This window comes from Spinacia oleracea, chromosome 2 (assembly GCF_020520425.1).
Source record: "Spinacia oleracea cultivar Varoflay chromosome 2, BTI_SOV_V1, whole genome shotgun sequence".
Lineage (NCBI taxonomy): Eukaryota > Viridiplantae > Streptophyta > Magnoliopsida > Caryophyllales > Amaranthaceae > Spinacia > Spinacia oleracea.
Genome location: NC_079488.1, coordinates 3,945,844 through 3,968,662, shown reverse-complemented (window position 1 = coordinate 3,968,662; position 22,819 = coordinate 3,945,844). Strand labels below are relative to the sequence as shown.

At 35.4% G+C, this 22,819-nt stretch overlaps 3 protein-coding genes across 3 annotated transcripts; 2 read left to right on the top strand and 1 right to left on the bottom strand.

Annotated features, from left to right (window-relative positions):
* Positions 1 to 45: 45 nt before the first annotated feature.
* Positions 46 to 5,244, top strand: LOC110803753 (uncharacterized). Its single transcript, XM_056836399.1, has 5 exons — positions 46 to 429; positions 953 to 3,116; positions 3,204 to 3,347; positions 3,757 to 4,623; positions 4,727 to 5,244. Exons 1-5 carry the CDS (start codon positions 350 to 352, stop codon positions 4,997 to 4,999), a joined length of 3,528 nt encoding a protein of 1,175 aa, XP_056692377.1. The 5' UTR covers positions 46 to 349; the 3' UTR covers positions 5,000 to 5,244.
* Positions 5,245 to 5,465: 221 nt separating this feature from the next.
* On the bottom strand, positions 5,466 to 6,638 carry LOC130466748 (uncharacterized). The gene is made up of 2 exons (XM_056835357.1): positions 6,314 to 6,638; positions 5,466 to 6,025 (listed from the first exon to the last, which is right to left on the bottom strand). Exon 2 carries the CDS (start codon positions 6,022 to 6,024, stop codon positions 5,575 to 5,577), a length of 450 nt encoding a protein of 149 aa, XP_056691335.1. The 5' UTR covers position 6,025; positions 6,314 to 6,638; the 3' UTR covers positions 5,466 to 5,574.
* A 7,345-nt stretch (positions 6,639 to 13,983) lies between these two features.
* LOC110775855 (vacuolar protein sorting-associated protein 29) lies at positions 13,984 to 22,090 on the top strand. The gene is made up of 3 exons (XM_021980449.2): positions 13,984 to 14,214; positions 18,759 to 18,896; positions 21,383 to 22,090. Exons 1-3 carry the CDS (start codon positions 14,083 to 14,085, stop codon positions 21,683 to 21,685), a joined length of 573 nt encoding a protein of 190 aa, XP_021836141.1. The 5' UTR covers positions 13,984 to 14,082; the 3' UTR covers positions 21,686 to 22,090.
* The last annotated feature ends 729 nt before the right edge of the window (positions 22,091 to 22,819 follow it).

Sequence of the window (22,819 nt, the reverse complement as noted above, 5' to 3'; positions counted from 1 at the left end):
TTTTTAATTTTGCTACCTTATAAGTTTGTTTAGTTTGAGTAACACTACCTTGTAACAGTTTCTGTCAAATTCCTCCGTTTGTGGGCCCCACCTCCAACGTTTCCCTCCATTTTCATAATTGAAATTACTCCTATGTCCCCCCATTTGCTTTCCCACCAACTTCTATCTTCTCCTTTCTCTTTCCTCTGTCATTTTTCTTTTCCTCTGCTTCACATTTATTCTTCTCTCCTTCAATCTCAACCACAAACCCTAAAGCCATAATTGATGATGCTACACTTCTGAATCTTCTTCAAGTCAAGAGATTCTTCTCTTTATTACGCGCAGTGGTCCAAAAGGAGATCTTGGAAAGATGAAAACGACAGGAAGTGGTCCAAAGGATAAGGGAAAGGGGATAATGCCAACGAACCGACAAGGTGGATCCCAAATCAGGTATTAAACAGTTAAAACAATGCGATTTTAGTAGTTTAATGTGATATTATTGGTTAATTAGTTGTTTAATTAGGAATCCCTAATTTTTTAATTGCACTGTGAAATTTTGAATCAAGAACCCTAATTTTTTATTGTCATTGAAATCCACGAATTCATTGTTTAATGTTGTTGGAAACCTTAATATGATTGTTTAAATGATTGTTTAATGTGAATAATGATTAATTGATTGTTTAATTGAAAAACCCCTAATTTTTTAATGTCTAGGGTTTCTGGATTGGGTTTCTGGATTAGTGTTGTGAAATAATTGTTTATTATTGGAAAAATTAGATTAGTATAACTGATTAGTTTATTAGTTTACAGTGATTACATGTGGTTACTTTTTTGTTCGTGTTGTGTAACCAAGTCGAACACTTGGACACGTACCCGAGTTGGGACTTGGACATGTACTCGATTTGGGATTTTTTAAATTTTTTGTAATCACTGTTGATTTGCAGTTAATTTTTTTTGGTAATTAAAATTGTAGGAATGAGCAGTTGGGTTACATTGATCTTGCAATATGGATGGGGGGAAGGTTTGTTTTCAATAAGGGGGAAACTGATTATGTTGGTGGGAAGTTGTATACTAGATTGACAGTGTGGTTGCATGAGTTAACTGTTTTTAGTTTGAGGGAGCTTGTAATGAAAGGGATGAGTGGAACTATAGGGAGGATTATTGAGAATTTCAGTGTATGGTTTAGGCTACATGGGATGAATTTGACTAAGGGTAGGAAGATTATACACACTCATGATGATATAGGGAGGTTATTGGAGACAAAAGATGGGTCTAACAGGGTGATTTTGTACATTATTGAGGAATCCAAACCAGCTTTTATTGGCCCATCTGTTACCTACCAAACTGCCAACTTTAAACCACCAAGACCACTGAAACAAGCTACACAAAGCAATCCTTCTGGGCCACAAAGAACACTGACCCAGCCCATTACAACCAAACCTGCTGGCCCATCAACAGTGACCCTAAAACAAGTGAAAATGGAACCACTTCAGTCAAAGTTTTCCCTAGTTAGGAGAAGCCCAAGGCTTGGTTTTGATCCTGATGTGATTTACATGGGAAAGGGTACAGGGCCAAGTGAGAATCCATCCACTGTAAAAGAACCCAACAAAACCCAATTAAAAAAGCCAATTGCTTCAGCCACTGTCAAAGCAAGTGTTCCTAAACCTATTCCCTCAAATATATCTTCAGTTGATCCTCACACTCCAAGTACAGAACCAACAGAAATCCCTCCTCATACCACCACCACTCCCACAAAACCTTCAAAAACACCTCTGCCTGCAAACCCACCTCTTCTTAGTCCAGATTTGAAGACCTCTACCCCTAGGAGAAAGAGTGTAGCACAGAAGGGGAAAAAGGTCAAAGGAAAAGCAGGAAAAGTAGGGAAGAAAAAGGGGAAAGGAAAGAAAAAGGATCCTGGGGACTGTTTATTTGAAAATGATGAGTTTGGTGATTGGTCTGAAAGTGATTCAGACTTTTCAGATTTAGATGTGGAGTTTGAACCAGGGGAAGAGGACAGAAAACAACTAGAGGAGGATGAGTTGTTCTGTGAGCCATTGTCTACTGTGTTGAGGGGAAATAAGAGGGTAGATAAGGTTGCAGCACCTGAGGTGGAAGAACAAGTGGATCTAGCACCTGAGGTGGAAGAACAAGTGGATCTAGAACATGAGGTGGATTATGATTCAGAGGAGCTTAGAAGTCTTTGTGGTTCAGATGATGAAGTAGATCCATACCCTACCTTTAATCCAGAGTCAGACTTCAAGAAAAAGATTGTGCTCAGTTTGGGTTTAAAGTTCCCGAGTGTTCATGCTGTTAGGAAAGCGATAAGGTATCATTCGATCGAGAACCACTACGATTACTACCTTCTTCATAATGGAAGGAAGAGGGTGAGTGTGTATTGTAGGTATAGATGTAGTTGTCCATGGGATAAAAAGCATGCAAAGCTTGTAAAGTGTGTGTGTGATGATCCACATAAGTGTAGGTTTAAGATTCATGTGAAGAAACTAAGGATGGAAGAAACGTTTCAGATCAAGTCTTTAAGGTTAAAGCATACTTGTGGTGTGGTTCATTCAAGTTCTAAAATCACATCGGAGTGGTTAGCTGAGAAGTATTTGGAGGAGTGGAGGTCAGAACCATATTGGAGGCTTGTTAAGTTTAGGGAAAGGGTTTACAAGGAAACGGGGCTACATATTGGATACTACAAGTCATGGTTTGCTAGGGCTAGAGCCAAATTGATTCTGTATGGGGATGCTGCAGATGAGTATGCTGCTGTGTATGACTATGGGTATGCAATTCTTCAATACAATCCTGGTTCTTCAGCCTATGTACAATGCCAGATTAGAGACAACCCCACTCCGTTCTTTCAAAGATTGTACGTCTGTTTTGAGGCTCTCAAAGTGGGTTTTAAGAATGGATGTAGGCCCCTGATTGGAGTAGATGGTTGTCACCTTAAAGGGGCTCATCCAGGAATGATCTTAGTGGCTGTGAGCAAAGATGGAAATAACAATATTTTTCCCGTAGCTTGGGCAGTGGTGGAAGTTGAGAATGCTGACAGTTGGACATGGTTTCTTGATTTGCTGATGAAGGACATAGGACACCATGACGGAGAAGGATTGACTCTTATGTCTGATAGGCAAAAGGTAATATAGTTTTATTCTTTTGTTCAATGAGGTACAGTTTCTGGATGGTTTACTAACCTTGTGTTTCTGTTTATTGTTTCAATTCAGGGACTATTGGATGCTATATCTGTTGTGAGTTCAAAAGCCGAGGTCAGATTTTGTGCTAGACACATATGGGCTAACTTCAAGAATAAATTCAGTGGCACAGCCTATAAGGACCTGTTTTGGGCAGCAGCAAGATCAACAACTAAGGTTTGCTATTCTTCAACTTGGTTGCATTTAGGCTTTCATGTTAGAAATGGACTCGTATTCTTAGATTTAGTTGCATTTAGGCTTTCATGTTAGAAATCGACTCGTATTCTTAGATTTATTTGCATTTAGGCTTTCATGTTAGAAATCTACTCGTATTCTTAGATTTGGCGGCACTTGTGATTTTATTTTAGAAATCGACTCGTATTCTTAAATTTGGTTGCACTTGTGATTTTATTTTAAAAGCATGTGTGTTTAGGGTAGAAAAGTAAAGCATGCTTCTTGGACACGTTCCCGAATCGTGACTTGGACACGTACCCGAGTCGGGACTTAATCGCACTAAATGTATAAATGTATAGCATTTGTTATTGTTTGTTGATGTCATCCTTGTTTTTGTTTGTTACATGTATAGCATTGGCATGATTCTTACATGGCTGAAATCAAAGAGCTAAACGAGGATGCATATAACTACTTGAGTGACATACCTCCTGTTCATTGGTGTAGACATGCATTTGGATCGAATTCTAGGTCTAACATGTTGCTCAACAACCTTTGTGAGACATTTAATGCTGTGATAAGGGAAGCTAGGGATAAACCAATAATAACCTGCCTAGATTGGATTAGGAGGTACGTAATGAGAAGGAATGCTGAGAAGTGGGAGGGTATTCAAAAGTATGAGGGGAGGTTTATGCCATTTGTTGAGAAGGTTTTAGCTTGGGTTTATGAAGCATCTTTGAATTGTATAGTCTGTCCTTCTAGATTAGATGAGTGGGAGGTGGAAACTGCTTTTGATAGGCATGTGGTAGATTTGAAGGAGTTGACATGCACATGCTTTAGGTGGGAGTTAACGGGAATACCATGTCCACATGCTTATGCATGTATTGTGAAGAAGAGGTGGAGGCCTGAAGATTTTGTTCATGAGTGTTACTCAAAGGCCAAATACTTAGCAACTTACTCGCCTCATATCAAGCCAATGCCCGGGATGAAGCAGTGGAAGAAAACAGATTTGCCTCGACCTTTGCCTCCACTGTTAAGGAAAATGCCAGGAAGGCCTAAGTCACATAAGAGAAAGAAAGAAGCAGGTGAGGATGCTGAGGAGAGGTTTGTGAAGCGAGGGAAAAAGCCGAATAACTGCTCAAACTGTAAACAACCAGGCCACAACAAGAGAAAGTGCAATAATCCACCTGGTGTTATTCAGCCCAAGGAACCAGGGAGGGATCCCTCCAAGAACCCATGGGTTGTTGCTGACAGAAACAAGAGGGCTGCAAGAGTTTTAAGGGTGAGTTTTTGTCATGTATTTACATTGTTTCTGTTGTTTAGAGCTGAATCTGTTTCTGTGTTTCTATTGTCATTAACAATATGTGTTTCTGTTGTGTATGCAGAGGTATAATGCTGAATCAGTCACTCAACCACAGCAACAAAACTCAAGTGCAGCTACCATGCAACAGACATTTAATGCTCCACCTCAATCCAGTCAGACAGGGAGTTATCAACCTCCTCCACTCAGTCAGACCTCAAGTCAGCAACCAGGTCAGACAGCAAGTCAGCATCCAGGTCCATCCAGCCAAACATCAACTCATCAGCCTCAAACATCACTCCCTCCAAAACTCAGACCCAAATTGCAGACAACAAAGAAACCAGTGTGGCATATTTAAGTATTGTTGGTTGTAATTCCTTTGAACAAGTAGTTAAGGTTTCTAATTAGCAACAAGGTTACATTTTGGCAATGACAATTCTAATTAGGTGCAAGGTTTACATTGGAACACTGTGTAAAGATTCATTTGCCCCTTAATTATATTTGACGTTCGAGCTCGGCTCACGCGTGGCTCGTTTCAGTTAAGTGCAGGTTTAACAAGTTGTTGTTCTTGTTGTTCACTTGTTGAATTGTTGTTATGAATATATGATGTTCAGGTGTGGTTCATTTGAGAAAAATTTGTCCTCCATTTAAACTAAGTCAATGGACCAAAGTTGACTCCCGTTGACTTCAAGGACTTTACCTAATTTATAGATTTATCCTCTGTGGTGAATGACAGGTGAAACGAGCACGTATACTAACCAAGTTTTAATCGGTACACAATTAAACGGAGCTAATAATCGAACACAAGTTAATGCAAAAAGATATTGTCATAAGCTAGAATTACCATTATTAAATGATTAGAGTCAACTAATGTCAACAACATTACATTACATTACATGAAATCCAATTTCCCGTTCCATTGTCGCGTTTACACTAGAGGAACTTCATTACAAACTTCAACACACAACAAACAACTAATCCTACAACAAACCAAAATACAGAATGGGCAATTTCTTGGCCCTTATCCTTTGTCCCCTTCATTCCAGCCACTCCACCATTGCATATCCTTTCAAGCCTCTCATTGGCAGCAACAAGAAGGGCTTTGTCATCCTCCAACTTCTGCAATTCTGTCATCATGACCCTCAACTCTGTTTTCAGCAATCTCTTCTCCACCACCAGTTCATTCGTCACGACTCTTTGCCACTCCACAACATCAGGATCAACCCAATAAAACCAACCACATCCTTTCCTACCAGTGTGTACATCAGAGAACTTACAAGTCAGGAATTTTCTCCCCGGGTTATCAGTTGTCCACGATGTCAACATCTTGGATGGAATGCCACAATAACATTTTTTTGAAGCACAAGGAGACCCACTCGACATCCTGCAACAGTTAAAACAACTAATTATTAGTATTTGATTTCTCAATCAAAAACCCCCAAATTGCAAATAACGATCAAAATTGATATTTTAAACCACGAATACCCACATTTTTAGTCAATTCAAGAACCCAATTTTGCAATGTAGTTGTTTTCACATGACAATTCAAAGGTTTCAAACGCTAAATTTATCAAAAGGATTCGAATTTAATAAAATTGAACAAGAACAAAAACCCTAAATTGAAAAAATAAACCCAGAAATTGAAGAACAAGAACGAATTTAATGCACTCACCTTTAGGTTACTCGATTCCTCAACCAAATTGCGAATCTTGCTTTGAGAAAAAAATTACCCAGATTTCTTGATTTTTTTCCGAAAAATTGGTTGAATGTGGTTGATAAAACTTTACAGGAAGTTTAAATAAGGGGGAAAGGGAGTTAAGCAGTTGAATATAGCCGTTGGAGGTGGGGCCCACAAACGGAGGAATTTGACAGAAACTGTTACAAGGTAGTGTTACTCAAACTAAACAAACTTATAAGGTAGCAAAATTAAAAAACTTTTTTATAAGGTAGTAATTCACAAAACGTCCAAACTTAAAGGTAGTGTTGCACAAAATTTCCTAATAAATATTGCTAGTTTCCAAGAAATCTCCTTGTGCAATTGCGCCAAGTATTCTTTCTGTTTACCTAATATCTAAAGTAGTTGACTTTGTCATTTACTAATTCTAATTCTAATTCTAAATTGGAATTTTGCTTTGTTGTTTGTGGTCAGTTATTATGACAAATAAGGTGAGTTTTTTGGGGGAGAAGTAAATGACTAAGATGCCATTTTGGCAAGAACTAGTCAACCCCAAAGCATGTTTCAACCCTACCATGGACCTACATGAGCACATAGTCACCATGGACCATGTTACTTTCACATTTGAACTTTAGTTTTTAGTAAATTTAGTTGTGTATTACTTACTCTATACTTGTATTACTCTGAGGTAATAAGGTATGTTAGTATATGTCTTGAATCGGTCAATTCCTCCTAATGCAATGTCCCCATATGGGATCTTTACGATATATGTTATTCTGGATGACGGTTATTTGTTTTGGGCTTATTTCTGGGCTTTTCGCATCTGTCTAGAGATTACTATATAAACTTTTTAGGTCATAACCTGGTTGTATGATGTAATCCTCAAGATTAATAAATATTTACTCTCCTCTGCATGTGGATGTAGCTAACACATTGTTAGTGAACCATGTTAACTCATTGTGTTCTTTAATTACGTTTTTAATTGTCTTTCTTACTTCCGTTATAACAAGGTAGACAGTATCCAACCCCAAAGACTATGGTGTAGACGGGATGATATTTTAGTTCGCCAATACTATAACTTATACATAGTAGTATTTTATTGTTGATTTGAAAAGAAAAGAAAGAGACACATAGTTAAAGATGGTCGTGGACTGTGCATCATGTTGTGTTCATATGTCTTGGGCCCAAATAGTCCCAGCCCACGCCAAGCCGTTGGTTTTATGACGGGCCAAAAGTTTCAAAAGACCGGCCCAAGAACGACCAAAACGTCGTGTTGTGCCTACGTGCCTAAAGCTAATTTCACTCAAGTTTACCCGATGGCCCACGACTTTGTGCTTGTGTCAGGATGTGCTTTTTCCGTGCTCTTATCATGTTGTACTTTTTCCGTGATGGGTCATGTCGTGCCATCTTTATACATAGCATTTTCAAACCTACACCAAATCCAAGGGTTACACTTAACTCTAAAATGTTCTAGAAACTCAAGGTTACACTTAATTCTAAAATGTTCCAAAAACTCAGTGACATTTTATGAAAAAAAACGATAGTTAAAATATCAGAGAAGATAATCCATCTAGTTTTTAAAGTTTGTTTTAACTTGGTGCATTCAAAACGCATAAAATCTAGTTCACACATCACAAAATGTGATTCCTATCAAAGCTATCATACCCCTATTTGTCATGTTGGGCCAACAACTTACACATTGTTGGAGAAAAAGATGTTTGAAAAGTTGGCGTCCACCATGCACGTTCCCCCTTTGTAGTACAAATATATCTTAATTACCTATACTATATAGGCTTAGACTAGGTTTACTATATTAGCATAATATAAAAATTAAATTACTAATCTTAAGCCTAATTTAATTTGTTAATATTAACGTAGTCTAAGTATAAAGTAAAGGCATAGTGAATCACGCAGCTTTACTATGATGATTAGAGGATTGTTTGATTATTGAATAATTACTTTAATTTGCCAATTAAAAAGAATTTTGGAACTGTTAATCTCTGACTTAATCACTTTGTTTTTATCCTGATCATGCATTCTTAATCACTTTAGTACGGAGTGTATGCATGTCTTCTCCCTCTTATGGAATATTGTATGAATTATGATCATGTGGGTACTAATGTTATTTTTACGTGGACAACTCAGAACATGTATACTTACGTACTCTATTAAATTAAATTACTTTACTTATGGTGCAATCATGTAAGTATGTGACTATACATTTTTTGTAAGATGGTCTGATCATCGGACCAAATAATTTGATCGTTATATACCTCCTTCAATAATGTTCTTATTAACTAATACTTGATGTGATAAATAAGAAGTTGTCAATACCTCCTTTATAATTATTTGTCATATTTTCTTTTCCTATTTTTTTAATTCGCTCATCTTTTGCCATATGTCATGCTGAAATATCTTATATATTGCTTGATTGGCGTCTATTGAAATTTCCTTTTTTGGTTATTGTTTTTGCTCATTTTTATGTCTTGTCCCTTTTTAAAGGTAATTTATCCTTTCTTTCATGCTTGATTGGTGTGTGATTGATGTGAATTGTTTGGTTGTCTTTTAAGTGGATATGATATGACATAACTGAGAGGGAACAATAAATCTTTTGTTAGATGGTCTGATCAAATATCATCGGACCAATTTGATTTTTACCTTCATGAATAATGTTCTTATTAACTAATACCTGTTGCGGCAAACTAGAAGTTGTCAATACCGGCCTCTTTTATAATTATTTGTATTGCCCAATATTGTAGGTAGCATACCAATGTTGTCTTGACATAGTAGTTAAGGCTCCGTTATATTCGACTTATTTTGTCGAAATTTATATTATCTGAATTAACTTAACAACTTATTTGACCATTTAAATTTATTTAAAATAATACCAATCAGTAAAAAAAATGGAGAGAAACGACCAATAAAACCTTATCCATCAATCAATGAATTGAATAACAAGGCAAAACGTAATTAAGCTAGCATGAGCAACACGAAATATGAATTTCGACAAAGCAAATTAAACAACGTAGAGAGAGTGATTAAAGAAGATGATGGGGTAAAAACGATATACAAACTTTTATATAAGGCGGTCTTACGCCAAAATCATATTGGTGTCATATAAGTTAAGCAATTTAATCAATTAGTTAAGCACAAAGCACTGAAACTAATTAGTTAACCACCAAAATCAATTAGTTAAGTAACAAAACTAATTAGTTAACCAATGTAACCAATTAGTTAACCAATCAAAGTAGTCTTTTCGGAAAGGCAGTCTTACACAAAAGTTGACGAAAACAATATTGCAATCAGAAGATTTGAACAAATTAGAAGAGTTTAAATAATCCAAAGTCAGAACAATTTGAGCATCAAATTGAACATACCTTAACCACCTCATATTAAAACTCTTGTCATTTCTAACGATAATTCCATTAACACAAATTCTTATTTATAATGGGTGTACAATATTTATTGTACACCGAAGTAAAAGTTGACTCAAAATGCTTAAGTTACATTTATATATTTAAAAGTTATCTATTATTTAATGATAAACTTTTTCATTTGAATAAAATTATTTTTTCAAAATCACTAATAATATATAAATTAATCATTTAACCCTTTAAAATGTTTATCTATCAACTTTTAATTTTATAATATAAAAGTTACAGAAAATTAGGTTAAAGTTACAAAAAACTGCATAAAAGTTATCTTGTACACCTTGTGCACGCAAGACCTTTTTGTTTCATTAACACCTTTAGGATAACCAAGTAAATAAAATTAACCAAAAAATAATAAAATTGGTGAGAAGAAATCCATAAAACCCTACCCATCAACTAATTGAAGAACAAACAAAAGGATAAGGGCATGATTGATTGATGGATGAAATGAAGTTGTTGAGCAATTGAAGAACTCTTCAATGGAAGATGGAAAAGTGAGGTTGAGTTATTAATTTGGAATCATCCATGCGAAAGATGAGTTATTATTAGTTATTGATTTTGAATCACACATTCGAAAGATGAGTTATTATTAGTTATTGATTTTGAATCACACATTCGAAAGATGAGTTATACGGAGTATTATAAATGTGTTTGATTTATTTTATAACATATTCCCAATTTATTTCCGATCTATCAAAATAAGTCAAAAAATGAAAAATGAAAAATGAAAAATTATCAAATAAAGTTATCAAATGGAGTGTGTTGACCCCTCTCAATGAAAAATTTGAGGAAAATTATACATTCTCGTGATTTGTATCCAAAAGTCAATTAAAAGTGGAATTTATGTGTTGACATTCCCTCATATGTTGTATATATTTAAAGGCAAGACATAATGATGAATTTGAGTTGTATTTCAATTGAATAGTTATAATAAATCGATTGAGAAAATAAATACAAGAGATATTAATTACTTTGAAAACTTGTATAGTTATATGATAGGTGACTTGAAGTTCACCATGATAGTAAGTGACCTGAAGTTCACCAAAAATGATAGTAAGTGACTTGAAGATCACTAAGAAGTTTACAAGTGTTTTGTGATTGATTTAAATATCATAAATCTCTTGATTGGGGCAATCATACGTCAGCACGAAATGAGAAAATATGAAGAAAAAAAAAAACAACTGCACAGTGCATCTACTCCCCGTGATTAATGTTGATCTCCAGAAGAGAATGAAAATATGAAACATTTATTAAAATACACGCTGAAAAGTGTATCATTAGTTGGTGAAGGATTTTATGCCCCATAATATATTGAAAATATTTTCCCAACTTAGGGGGAGACGAGCTAGAATAAGTTGGCAAAATTGAAAGATAATATATTGATCCCCATATGAGTAAGTGTAAATGCCAACTGTATGTCCTCGAAGTATGTTTGGACATAAATATCTATGACTTGATTATGTTAAATTGTTACATGTTCAGATGCATAAATGTGTATAATGGTCATAGTGCTCGATGTTACTATAATGATCTTGCCAATATTTATTTAAATCTTTGCACCTGAAGTGTAGATTATATATACGGTTCCAACGCAGTGATGAGATATAGATTTATTTATATGAAAATGGCAAGATAATGCAGTTGATGATATTATTGAAAATAAAGAAAATACTAATATATAGTGTATGAAATACCCTTGAAGTGGTATAGATATCTGAACTACAATAGATGGCCCGTGAGAAAAGATGAATGGTACCTATTTAATAAGTATTCAGATATCATTGATGAATAGAATGCAAAATATATGTTGAAGAATATTAATGATACCTGTAGATGATTGAACCAAAATATAATGCATATGCGATAAATAATGGATTTTGAATAAGGATCGTAAATCTATGTCTATTTCGATGTAGACATCATTATAATGATCAAATGAGCTCATGGACCTGAAGTCCAACAAGTTATGGATTTGAAATATCTACATTGTACAATGTTTTGCATTTGAGTCTTACATTCATACACATGTGTAGTTAATAGGTAAATGCATCATTCATCATACATTTAGTTTGTTTTATGCTTTATCATGATATGATGTTCATTTATCCAGTTATATATGTTTCAAAACTATTATGATGTCGTATATGAATATGCATCCAAAGAAGGGTAAGACGAATTTGCAACTTTATTCAAATTTATAAGAGGAGATTCTTACTCCATTGGGCTAATATTTGTGACAAAAGTTTATATGCAATATCGATTTATTAGCGTTATGAATCATGCAAATAAGGAGAGTTCCTGAAGAACTTATACATGATGTTCTTAAACATCTAGCCCTTTAAGTTTTGCATATGAATGTCACAACATTGATGAGATATAATCAAAACTCTTGAAGAGTGTTTTGAAATGTCATCTCAACCAGTAGTTTGAGTACTTGAGAATTATGAAATATACATATTAGTTTATTCACGGAAGAATTCTTGTACAAATATGAGTTGATTCAAAATTATAAGATAAGAGTATGTAATGTCCTTACATTGAGTTTTATTTTATGGTCCAGAAGAACCATAAATCACATTATACCCTAAGTTGGACAGTGATATTATTATATATCATGCATTGTCATGAAAGTACGACAAGAAATTTTTTGATCAACATTGATGATTACTACTACTTATGACCTCCAGAAGAAGGTTTATATATGTCCAACGTGAAAGGATACATTTTGTAATATTATGTACAAGAAAGTATATTATTTCAGGTATTATTTTCAAAATTTTGGAGATATAAATACTCACCTAGCGCATACAAGTGAAGATTTGAAAATTCAAGTCAAATTGAGAAGAATCAACTTTCAAAGAGCTCCATGTTGCTACATTTGAAAAGTTATCAACAATATTAGATTCATTGAATTGGAAGATCTCAAGTGATGTATTCATCAGGGGGAGAAAATACGCGTTGCACTCTTTTTCCCTTAACCATGGTTTTGTCCCATTGGGTTTTTCTGGTAAGGTTTTTAACGAGGCAACATCCCAAGCGTATTATGATGAGTGTTGTACTCTTTTCCTTCACTAGGTTTTTATCCCACAGGGTTTTCCTAGAAAGGTTTTTAATGAGGCATCATCTCATGTATATTACTGGGTCATTGTATTATTTTAGATAATGGACATCCAAGGGGGAGTGTTATAAATATATTGTATTGTGGATGTCCATTATGCCCTTGACATCCTTATCCTATATAATGTACGTATGTGTACATATTATGTTAATGAAGTAAGATTATAACCGCTTGTTTCTCTCTTCCTCTCTCTCCCATTCTCCCTAATTTCATAACAAAATACAAATTCTCATCTTAATGTCACACTATTCCCGCATACCAAACAGGTGAATACCCCCTGAGATTTCCAGTCATACCTAAACTGCAAACATTGAAACAAACTTGTCACATCTAAGAATCTTTAGTTTCGATTATGCCTGTCAAACGGGTAGGTTGGGTCGGGTTATATAACAAATACAGATTCAAATTAATTCAGGTCGGTCACTTTCGGGTTCGAGCTTACAAATGCCTGTTCAGCACTCAGTTTTCGGGTTCAGGTTGACCTAACGGGTTGAGAGATTCTAAAACATGCATTATATTTTCATTAACTTGTGTAATATATATACAAAATATCCGCACAAATTAACAATTTTCCGTACAAGCACAAGTTTATATTTAGTAAAATCCAACCATAAAATGACGTAGAATTCAAATCAAAATCATGTTACACTCAAAAGTAGTAACAACGTGTTTATTGTGCTTAAAATTTCTTATAATCTCAAATATTTCTACAAATTAAATACAACGATTTTCAATCGGCCAGGTAAAAAAAACGTATCCGGTATGGTTTTAACCCATTACTTTTCGGGTTGTTTAGCTTCGGATAAAATCAGGCTCCGGTCACTAAATCTTATTTGAGAACCAGTATTTTTATGTCGGGTCAATTTTTTACCGGTCTACTCTCGGAGGTTTAATTACTATTAATACATCGATTTTCAATCCATCGGGTCAAAACGGATTCGGTCAATTTTTAATCCATTATGTTATTTCGGATTGTTCAGATTTGGATAAAATCGGCTTAACTGTCACAAAATCTTGTTCAAGACCCATTATTTCCAGGCCGATTTCAAATCGGGTCGATTTTTTACCCGTCTACTTTCGGGGGTTATATTTGGGCAAGAACGCACACAATTTTTTTTTTATTTTAAAAAAGTTAACAAAAAAACCGATCTCGGGTAAAACCCCGAATGCAAACTCTGTTCTTGACGACCTGCAATTTGTGAATTGTGAGTGAAAGAATGGTGTTGGTATTGGCGATAGGTGATTTGCACATCCCACATAGAGCACCTGATCTCCCTGCTAAATTCAAGTCTATGCTTGTTCCTGGAAAGATTCAACACATCATCTGCACTGGTAATCTTTGCATCAAAGTATGTTTCTTTTTTCCCCTCTCTCTCCTTTGACCTTTTCTGGGTCTTGATTGCTTGTGTTTTTGTGTGTGTTGATTGTACTTTTGAGAGCTGTTTTTGAAGTGGGTTATTGAGATCATTGATTTAAGTTTGTTTAATTTTCTGGGTTGATTGATGATCATGGTGGAATGTTTTTATTTTTTTTGTTGTTTTTGTGCTTGTATATAACCTAGGATACAATTACAATGTCCGACAATTCAAAGTTTGAATTTTTATATACAGAATGTTGATGTTGTTTTGTGGATTTGCAGTTGTTGAGGACTGAGTACTTAAAAGGCATCATTTTTTGTTTGAACCAAAGTAGGGTACATTGGTTAACAAAGGATATGATACCGTCGAAGAGCGAAAGATTAACATTATATGAAAGTAATTCTGCAATCTGCTTGAAATTACAAAGTTGTTTGCAAGCTCTTTTTAAGTTCCAAGAGAAAGGGGTGATTTTTATGAGCACTTGTTTTTGGTAGTGAACTTTTGTATCGAATTAGAATTTAGAACCAACGGTGCTATAGTTTCTTGCTTCTTTGATGTGAAGTCATTTATACCTGAAAATCACACTTGAAGAATGAAACAAACGGAGAAAGTATTTTGGAACTAGGTTAATATAATTCTTTCTCACAAAAAAAAGGAGCCATAAAGAGTATAAATTCTTAGGTGCTCCCGGTTGCACTTAAAGCTAGGTGCACCAAATGGTGTTTTTATTCCCTTTGGTGGACCGTTTCACATTTCCACCTCACATGCACATTTCTCACAAAAAGAAGGAGCCCTTGAGAAGTACAAAATCTTAGGTGCACCCGTTTGTATCTAAAACTTGGTGCACCAAAGGGTGTTTTTATGCCCTTTGGTGGACCCTATCACATTTTCCCCTTATGCTCTATGCATGTGAGGTGGAAATGTGGAAGGGTGCACCTAGAGCTAAGTGTATCCCGGTAATGTGCCCCTTAAGGAGTGTGTACAAGGAGAAAGAGTTCGTTAAGCAGTTGAAGGTAGGTGCATCATTGGCTAAATTGAACCATTGACTGCAAAAGTCGGACACTTGGACATTTACCCATGTGTAACATGACTGTGTGAGTTAGGTTACTCCTCATCTTATTGCCAAACACAAGCAGTCACATCCTTATTTTTAACCAATGTGCATTTTGTGTATGAAAGCAAGAAACTCTTTTTTATCCCCCGCTTAAAGTACGGTTACTAAGGAGCATCCCTTAGCATGTACTGAGGCTGGGGGAGGGGAAGGCTCTTGCCACTTGAGATCCCTAATATTCTTTCTAGAACAACAGGATATGATTTGCTTGGTCCGAATAAATCTTACATTTTCGAGCCATGCAAGCTATCCTTCTGCATCCAGTGTGCAAAGATTGCTAAATGTTGTGTTATGGTACTCAAATTTCTTATTTCCATTGTGAGAAAAGCATATGAACTTCTTTTTGACGCATGAATTTCCGCCTGTAACGAGAAGTGTTGTGCGTACAAGATGCCAAATGCTAGCACTCGAGCTGTGTTGGATTAGTTTTCTAATCAGTTAGGAGCTTAGTCCAAGGTCTTTTTTCTATTTGGAGGGAGGTTCCGTACTCGGATTATAAAAAAAGGACTTTAGAAGTGTGAGTATGAACTAAGGATAATATTTGCATATGGTGGCAGTAGTGAGGTTGAAAGATTGTAGTTTCAATTTTGTGAAGGACAAGCTGAAGTAATAGATTGAAGTACTTTGTGATGTAAGATTAATAAACTGAAGGCCCTTCATGACTCCATTGCTACAGAACGAGGGACTCTTGAGTTGATAGTTTTTTTTCCTTAAAAAATAGAATGGAGTACTTGGTTTTGAAGGAAAGGTGCATTCTTATGAATGATAAAAGTGAAGTAAGGGATTATAACTTCAGGATGACAGGTTGGTTTAGAGGAGCAGATTATTCTTGCTTGTTGCTGAGATCTCCTCTTTTGTAATGAATGTTTCTCGGAATCCAGAGAACCATTGTATGTTATGTGATTTTGATCATAAACCTCTGTTTTTATTTTCGTGTCAATACATTGGGTTGCATGCCATTGGAAGAGTATTTTATCAATGCTTTTCTAGGAGATGAAGAACTGCCATATGCTCTGTGTCAGAAACCTATTTTTGACTTAGGACATTGTTGGGTTCATAAGCGTTTAGAAGAGTTTTTATGAACGTTGTATATAGTTCAGATATAGGCAAGTCTCCCATTGCGAGGGTTCAATTGCAATTTCGTCTATATTTGGGTGTTAGGATATTATGGATGGGCTCCTTTAGGTACTTCAGAAAAATTCATGAGATGTGATACCGGATAAGTTGTTATCTGACTCATTTGTCCTTTCCACTAAATGTCGTAGGGGTCTAAGATCTTCCTCTTATCAGCTTCAATTCAAGTGTTTACCCGATTTTACTAAAGTACTCTTGACAGACTTTTGTAGTACTCCTATATTTCTTTGGCGCTAAGTGTTTCTGGGAAGGTTTAATAAATTTTGGATACAACCTGTAGAATTTGAGGTGGCTGGAAGAGGGGAGTCATTTCTAACTAGATTTTCGGAAGGCTGTTGGGTTGAGTGAGTGGGCTATATAAGAATTTGTGAACAATGAGAGTTTCTCAGCGGAAGATACAATTAGGAGTTGAGCGGATTGCTGTATGGATTTTGCATTTGCAGATGTTAGTGTTCTTAGAGTAGGCATTTGAGATATTATTTAGAATTATATACCCATTTTTTAATAATTTTAATTCACCTTGGTTCTTAGCTTTAGTTAAGTTAGTCCAGCTCATGAAGATAATTGTGCAGTTCTTAATTATGCTTCTAGGCCATTTGTATTAGGAAAGAGATTTTTCTAGAGCAGAAAAGGAACTTAAGCAGAGAAACAAAGTAGTCCTTACAAGTAAAATACAAAGATAAACAAATGGCATTAAGCTTATTTGAAATGGTCTTTCCTTAGACCATGACCCATCTAGTTTATCCTCCACACCAATTTCTCTAGCTCGCTATCCTTCGTTTCTTAGTTTTTCTCTATAGGATCCAGCAACTTCAAGATTGAACCCTTGAGTACTAATTTGAAGTTTCTTTTGGGGACTTTGTGGTTGAGTAAGTGCCTAAGAGGTTTGCTGAACAGAAGAGATCCCACATCTCATTAATTCATAGAATTACTCTTTTTCTGTGTCTTATACTCCCTTGAATTATTTATTGTTAAAGTGCCATGTTCGTGTAGCTGATAGGATGCATAAAATGACAGAGGTCTTGCTATGGTTTAGAGAAGGCGGATACAAAGGTCATCTTGATATATGAGATCCAAGAACATTCCTTGTTAGCAAGGGGCTGTAAAATGGGGGAAGTGGGTTAAATACAAGATAAGTATGTCACAATTAGGGTACGTACTTGGCTTTGGATTAAAGAGATGCCAAAGTGTGTTCTCAGTTATTTTTTTCCTTTTCCTTGTTGACTAAATGTATATCCAGTTCTTTTTATATTTATCACTTTCTGGAATTAAATTAAATTGGAGGCAAAGCAACAAAGGGACCCATATGGACAGCAGGTCAGGGAGATTAGTCGGAATGCTTAAGTTTTTAGAGGCACCATGAGTAAAAGAAATTTTAAGGTAACCTTAGACAAAAATTTAAAAAGTAAATAAGGTAGTTTTTGGCAAATTTTCCTATTATTAGATGTAACTCTCTCATGGACTGTTTAGTATTATTCCTCTGATGAAAGGAGCCAATTTCACTTTCTTTTTCCCTTGTGCACTCCGCAAAAGGTTGATGTTTCGTACCATAAGTTTTGGCCTTGTTGTGGACCTCAGACTCCAATGAATAATATTTTGGATGCTGGGTCTATTTTTGAAGGTTAATTCAAAGAATTCAGTATAAGATGTGCATAGAATTCTCTGTAAATCGTTGGTTACTGTAGTTACTGGTAGGTTGAAATGCTGAAAAACTGCTCCTATATTGCAGTGATTAGTTCCTCTCATTGTTGGTTTGGCTTGCCTTCAGTTACCATAATCCCATGTACTTTTGTTTGACTTGGAATTATCTAGGTTTAAATAATGGACAGGAGAGTATGTGGTTCATTTGGTGGCTTGATTGCACTGAACGGATCACCCTACACTTGATTCCATATTCAGTCATAACGTCTCTCTTTTGTCTGCTGGAGAAAGGGAGAAAAGGACAGAAAAAGCACTAATTTTGAAATGTTTGCAAGATCTCAATTCTGCAATTTGTTGTATTGGCATTAGAATCTCTCCTCTGTTTCTAGCATAAGGGATGCCTTTCCTTTCTTAAATTGTTGCAAATATGTATAAGCTGTGCTCAATTGCTGACTAATCTTGGATTTGATTGCATATAACTTAGTATGGGTGCGGTAGTGAAAATTGCTTGAGTTATTTCAGATTGTACTCGTGCATGTATTATAATATCGTTGTTTTTGTTTCCTTGGAAATTTTAGATAATGAAACTTAGTTGGCAGATCCCAAAATATATTGTTACTATTATCTCATACAAAGTTTATTTCTGCAGGAAGTACATGACTACCTAAAAACATTATGTCCAGATCTTCATATTACTCGAGGTGAATATGATGAAGACGCGCGTTATCCAGAGACAAAAACCCTAACCATCGGCCAATTCAAGCTTGGACTTTGTCATGGTCACCAGGTTGGACATCTATTGCATTATACTAAAATGACACCAAGAATGACACGTGTCATTTCCTAGTGAAAAAATTTCCCGCCAAAACTTGTATGTTTTTTAATTAATTTATTTGTTTCAATAATTTTTTATGGAAAACATTCAGCATATTTGACTAAAACCTTATTAATCTTTTGAAAATCTATCAAAATCTTTTGTACTCCATACTACTTTATTTTCGAATAATTCTTTGTTACTCAAATATTCTATAAAAAGATGGTCAAAGTATAATTTAATAATATCCGTGCGTGCAAGGGACCTAATCTAGTTTGTTTAAATTTGTTGGTCTGGGCTATTCTTGTGATTTTCGCATCTTTCATGTTGATGTGTTGGATATAAAACAAACAAAACATGGCGCTACTATGTTGCATCTTCTGTAACAAGAGTATATCATTGTTGCCCTCCCCCGAAGACCCCAACTGCATTAGGAAGAATGTGATTACGTTAACATGTGTAATAATCTGCTACCAAAAATAAATAAATTATACAAACCTGAAGGCTATGTTAAATGCTCTCTGAGGTTCAGGCCAGTTGTCAAGTTCTGACTAGGAATTTCCTTGGGACTATTTGGATTTACTTCCTCCGTCCCAAAATGTTCTTTACGTTTGATATTTTGCATGCGATTTAACGACTAACTAGTATTTGAGCCCAGGCGATGCCCCGGATTATTATGCGAATAACAATTAATTATTATATTCTTTAATGAAATTATGTTTGAATTTTTTCCACAAAATAATTATTCTATATTATATTAATGTTAATTTTGCAAAGATAATATGTAAAAGGTTATAGCTCAATTGGATAATACTCTAGTGTTTAAAATAGGAAGTTGCAGGTTCAAATCTTATGCAAACCATGTTTCTTAATTTTTTAATGAAAGTGTATTGATAGCATAGACTTATGGATTGAGGGAGAGCGCCACGTGGCGTGTAGAAGTTTGTAGAAACGTCTTTTAATGTATAGTATAGATGAATGTGCATTGAGATTCCTCTGTTTTTTTTTATTTAAACAAGGCAAATTACGTTTATTTATAATGTTTTCACTTTTATCAAAAATCTAACATTGGGAAAGTGAAAAAGATTTCATGCCCCAATGGAAAAGTGTTAGAGATTAAATACCCCAATGAATTTGATTGATTAAAATAATTCTTGACACAAATTTTGAAAGAATATTAAAGCATTTATGGGATAATATAAAGGAAACGTAAAGAACATTTTGGGATACCCGAAATGGAATACGTAAAGAACATTTTAGGACAGAGGGAGTAGTAATTAGTTGGAGGTACATATTTCTCTTATCTCGGTAGTAGAATGGTTATAAATATTTTGGGATACCTGAATGCTGTGTTAAATGCTTTCTGAAGTTCAGGCCATGATGTAGAGTTTTGACTAGGAATCTCCTTGAAACTATTTGGATTTAGTAATTAGTTGGAGGTACATCTTTCGCTTGTTTCGCAAGTGGGGTAATGGAAAGAATTGTTTTTTTCTCAATTAGTGCAACATCTGGTTAGTCTTGCTTTCCCCGTGTCATTGCAGTGCTGTGTACTGGCTGGATTATCTTGACTTTGTTGGAAGATTATGATTTTTTTTACGCGAAGCCTGGAACTGAAGATTTTTCTATGTGGTATTGTTGATTCGTATTGTAATTATAGAATCTTCCCCATGCCTTTTATTGCTTTATCAATCTCCGTTTCCCTGAGCTGTTTGGTTGCAGGAATGGGAAAGACAAAAGTGGTTTGAAGACTTCATTTCCACTTGTATTTATCTTTGGTAAGAGAGAGTGAAAGGAAGAGAAGGTCTGAGTGGGTAGTGTGAATTTAGAAAAACTTGTGTGAAAATTACCTGAATATTTGGGTTGAGCAACCTAGAAAGCTAGAAAGGTGTAGAATCTAGGATGGACATGTAAAGAACGGTACATTCTCTTTTTTCCCTCCTTCAGCAATGCTTCGCGTCATTCTTGGATTACTTGGAGTTCACTTGTGTGCTTCCTCTTTCCTTATTTGCAGTTCTTGGATTAGTTGGAGTTTTAGAATAGGATATACTCCATGTGTGATATTCTACCTTTTAAAAGCAGTTACAAAAATTCGGAACAGTAACATCAGTTTCCCTTATAATTAAGGGGTCAAGGTTAAAACCTTGTTGGCCTCGAAATTTTTCCAAGTTCTGCCATTTCTAACTAGAGGCTTGTTACTCCATTCTCCAATGTTATTGACTCATTTTTGTAACGGGGGATATATGTGAATATACTTTCCCGTGTTAGGCCTTGTTCTCTTCACCTGATCTAGTCTAATATTTCTAGTTTCTGGTGTGTCTGATCTTGTCTGGTCTGATTGTTTTATGTGATTGTTTTTTCCTGGTGTGGTCTGATTGTTTTATGTGATTGTTTTTTTTCTGTTCTGATCTGGTATGATTTATCTGGTCTAATCTAGTAAGCAATTTATGAATTTCTTGCAGGTTGTTCCGTGGGGGGACTTGGACTCGTTAGCCATGCTTCAAAGACAGTTGGACGTGGACATCCTCGTTACCGGACACACACATCAATTTACTGCATACAAGCACGAAGGCGGTGTTGTCATAAACCCAGGATCAGCCACAGGTGCATACAGTAGCATCACCTATGATGTTAACCCGAGCTTTGTTCTGATGGATATTGACGGGCTTCGTGTGGTAGTTTACGTCTACGAGCTTATTGATGGGGAAGTTAAGGTTGATAAGATTGACTTCAAGAAGACCACTGCTCCTCAATCTCCTCACTGACTCAAAAAAAAAAAAAAAAAACACATTTGTAGATGTGGTTTTACTTCTTCCTTTGAACCTGCAACACTGATTTGTGATAGTGTCTAAAAATATTTGTTGTCTTGAACTGGTAATGAAAAAGCTTTTGATAGGTCAACTTAGGTTTGTCAGTTGGGGCATAGAGATGGCCAGTGGGTCGGGTCTGACTCAGCCCACCCGACACAGCCCGTAGTGGATTGGATCACGTTGGTTTGATCCAGCCCACTCATGACCCACCTAACCCGGCTTGTTGGCCATCTCTATTTGGGCATGTATATGTTTCAATTGTGAGTAGAACCTTGAACTTTTTGTTTGGTTTGATTTGTTTTCCTATCAAATTTCTCATGTGATGGATTTGAACATTATGCAAAATAAATTTGCAGATTATGAGTAGTGTAGTAGAGACAATGTGTCACGGTCCGAATGTTTTGACATCGGATCTGTGCCGTGCGCTTCTTCTGCCTTCTGGCGACGGGGCGCAAGGCTTGTGTGGGATGAATGAATGAGTGCCGCAGGGCTTGTGAGGCACGAGCGAGTGTTTGATTAGAATGGGAGCGAGGGTCTATCGTGGACGCTTGTGTATGTACAACAGGCACAAGTGAGACCGACAACGATAATGTATCTGTTTTGGGAGACTTTGTTGAGTTTGTAAAGCTAACTTTGTCTACATCTTTAAATATTTATTATACACCAGCCTTTAAAGAGAATATGTGAGTCAATGAGTAAATAGTAGGAATTGAACATAACTAAACTTACATAATTAGTCACGGCCTCATGGGTATTGATTTTATTACTCCGACTATATAAAATGAAACAATGAAACCATAAACACATACTTAGTAAAAGTTATCTATTTTTTAGTGATAAATTTTTTCATTTAAATAAAAAAAATTCTTCAAAATCACTAATAATGTATAAAATTAATCATTTAACCCTTTAAAATGTTTATCTACGAACTTTTTTTTTTATGATACTTCGTATAAAAGTTATAAAAACTAGGTTAAAGTTACAAAAAAAACTGCATAAAAGTTATCTTAGTGTACAATAAATTTATTGTACACCTTAAGCGTGCAAGACCTTTTGTTCGATGAAAACTTAAAAATCTTAAGATTCTAG

Coding starts and splice junctions, on each gene's coding strand:
- LOC110775855 (XM_021980449.2), top strand. CDS start 14,083: ATGGTGTTGGTATTGGCGATAGGTGATTTGCACATCCCACATAGAGCA. Junction 14,215..18,758: donor CTGGTAATCTTTGCATCAAA/GTATGTTTCTTT, acceptor TTATTTCTGCAG/GAAGTACATGACTACCTAAA. Junction 18,897..21,382: donor GACTTTGTCATGGTCACCAG/GTTGGACATCTA, acceptor AATTTCTTGCAG/GTTGTTCCGTGGGGGGACTT.
- LOC130466748 (XM_056835357.1), bottom strand. CDS start 6,024: ATGTCGAGTGGGTCTCCTTGTGCTTCAAAAAAATGTTATTGTGGCATT.
- LOC110803753 (XM_056836399.1), top strand. CDS start 350: ATGAAAACGACAGGAAGTGGTCCAAAGGATAAGGGAAAGGGGATAATG. Junction 430..952: donor CAAGGTGGATCCCAAATCAG/GTATTAAACAGT, acceptor TTAAAATTGTAG/GAATGAGCAGTTGGGTTACA. Junction 4,624..4,726: donor GGGCTGCAAGAGTTTTAAGG/GTGAGTTTTTGT, acceptor TTGTGTATGCAG/AGGTATAATGCTGAATCAGT.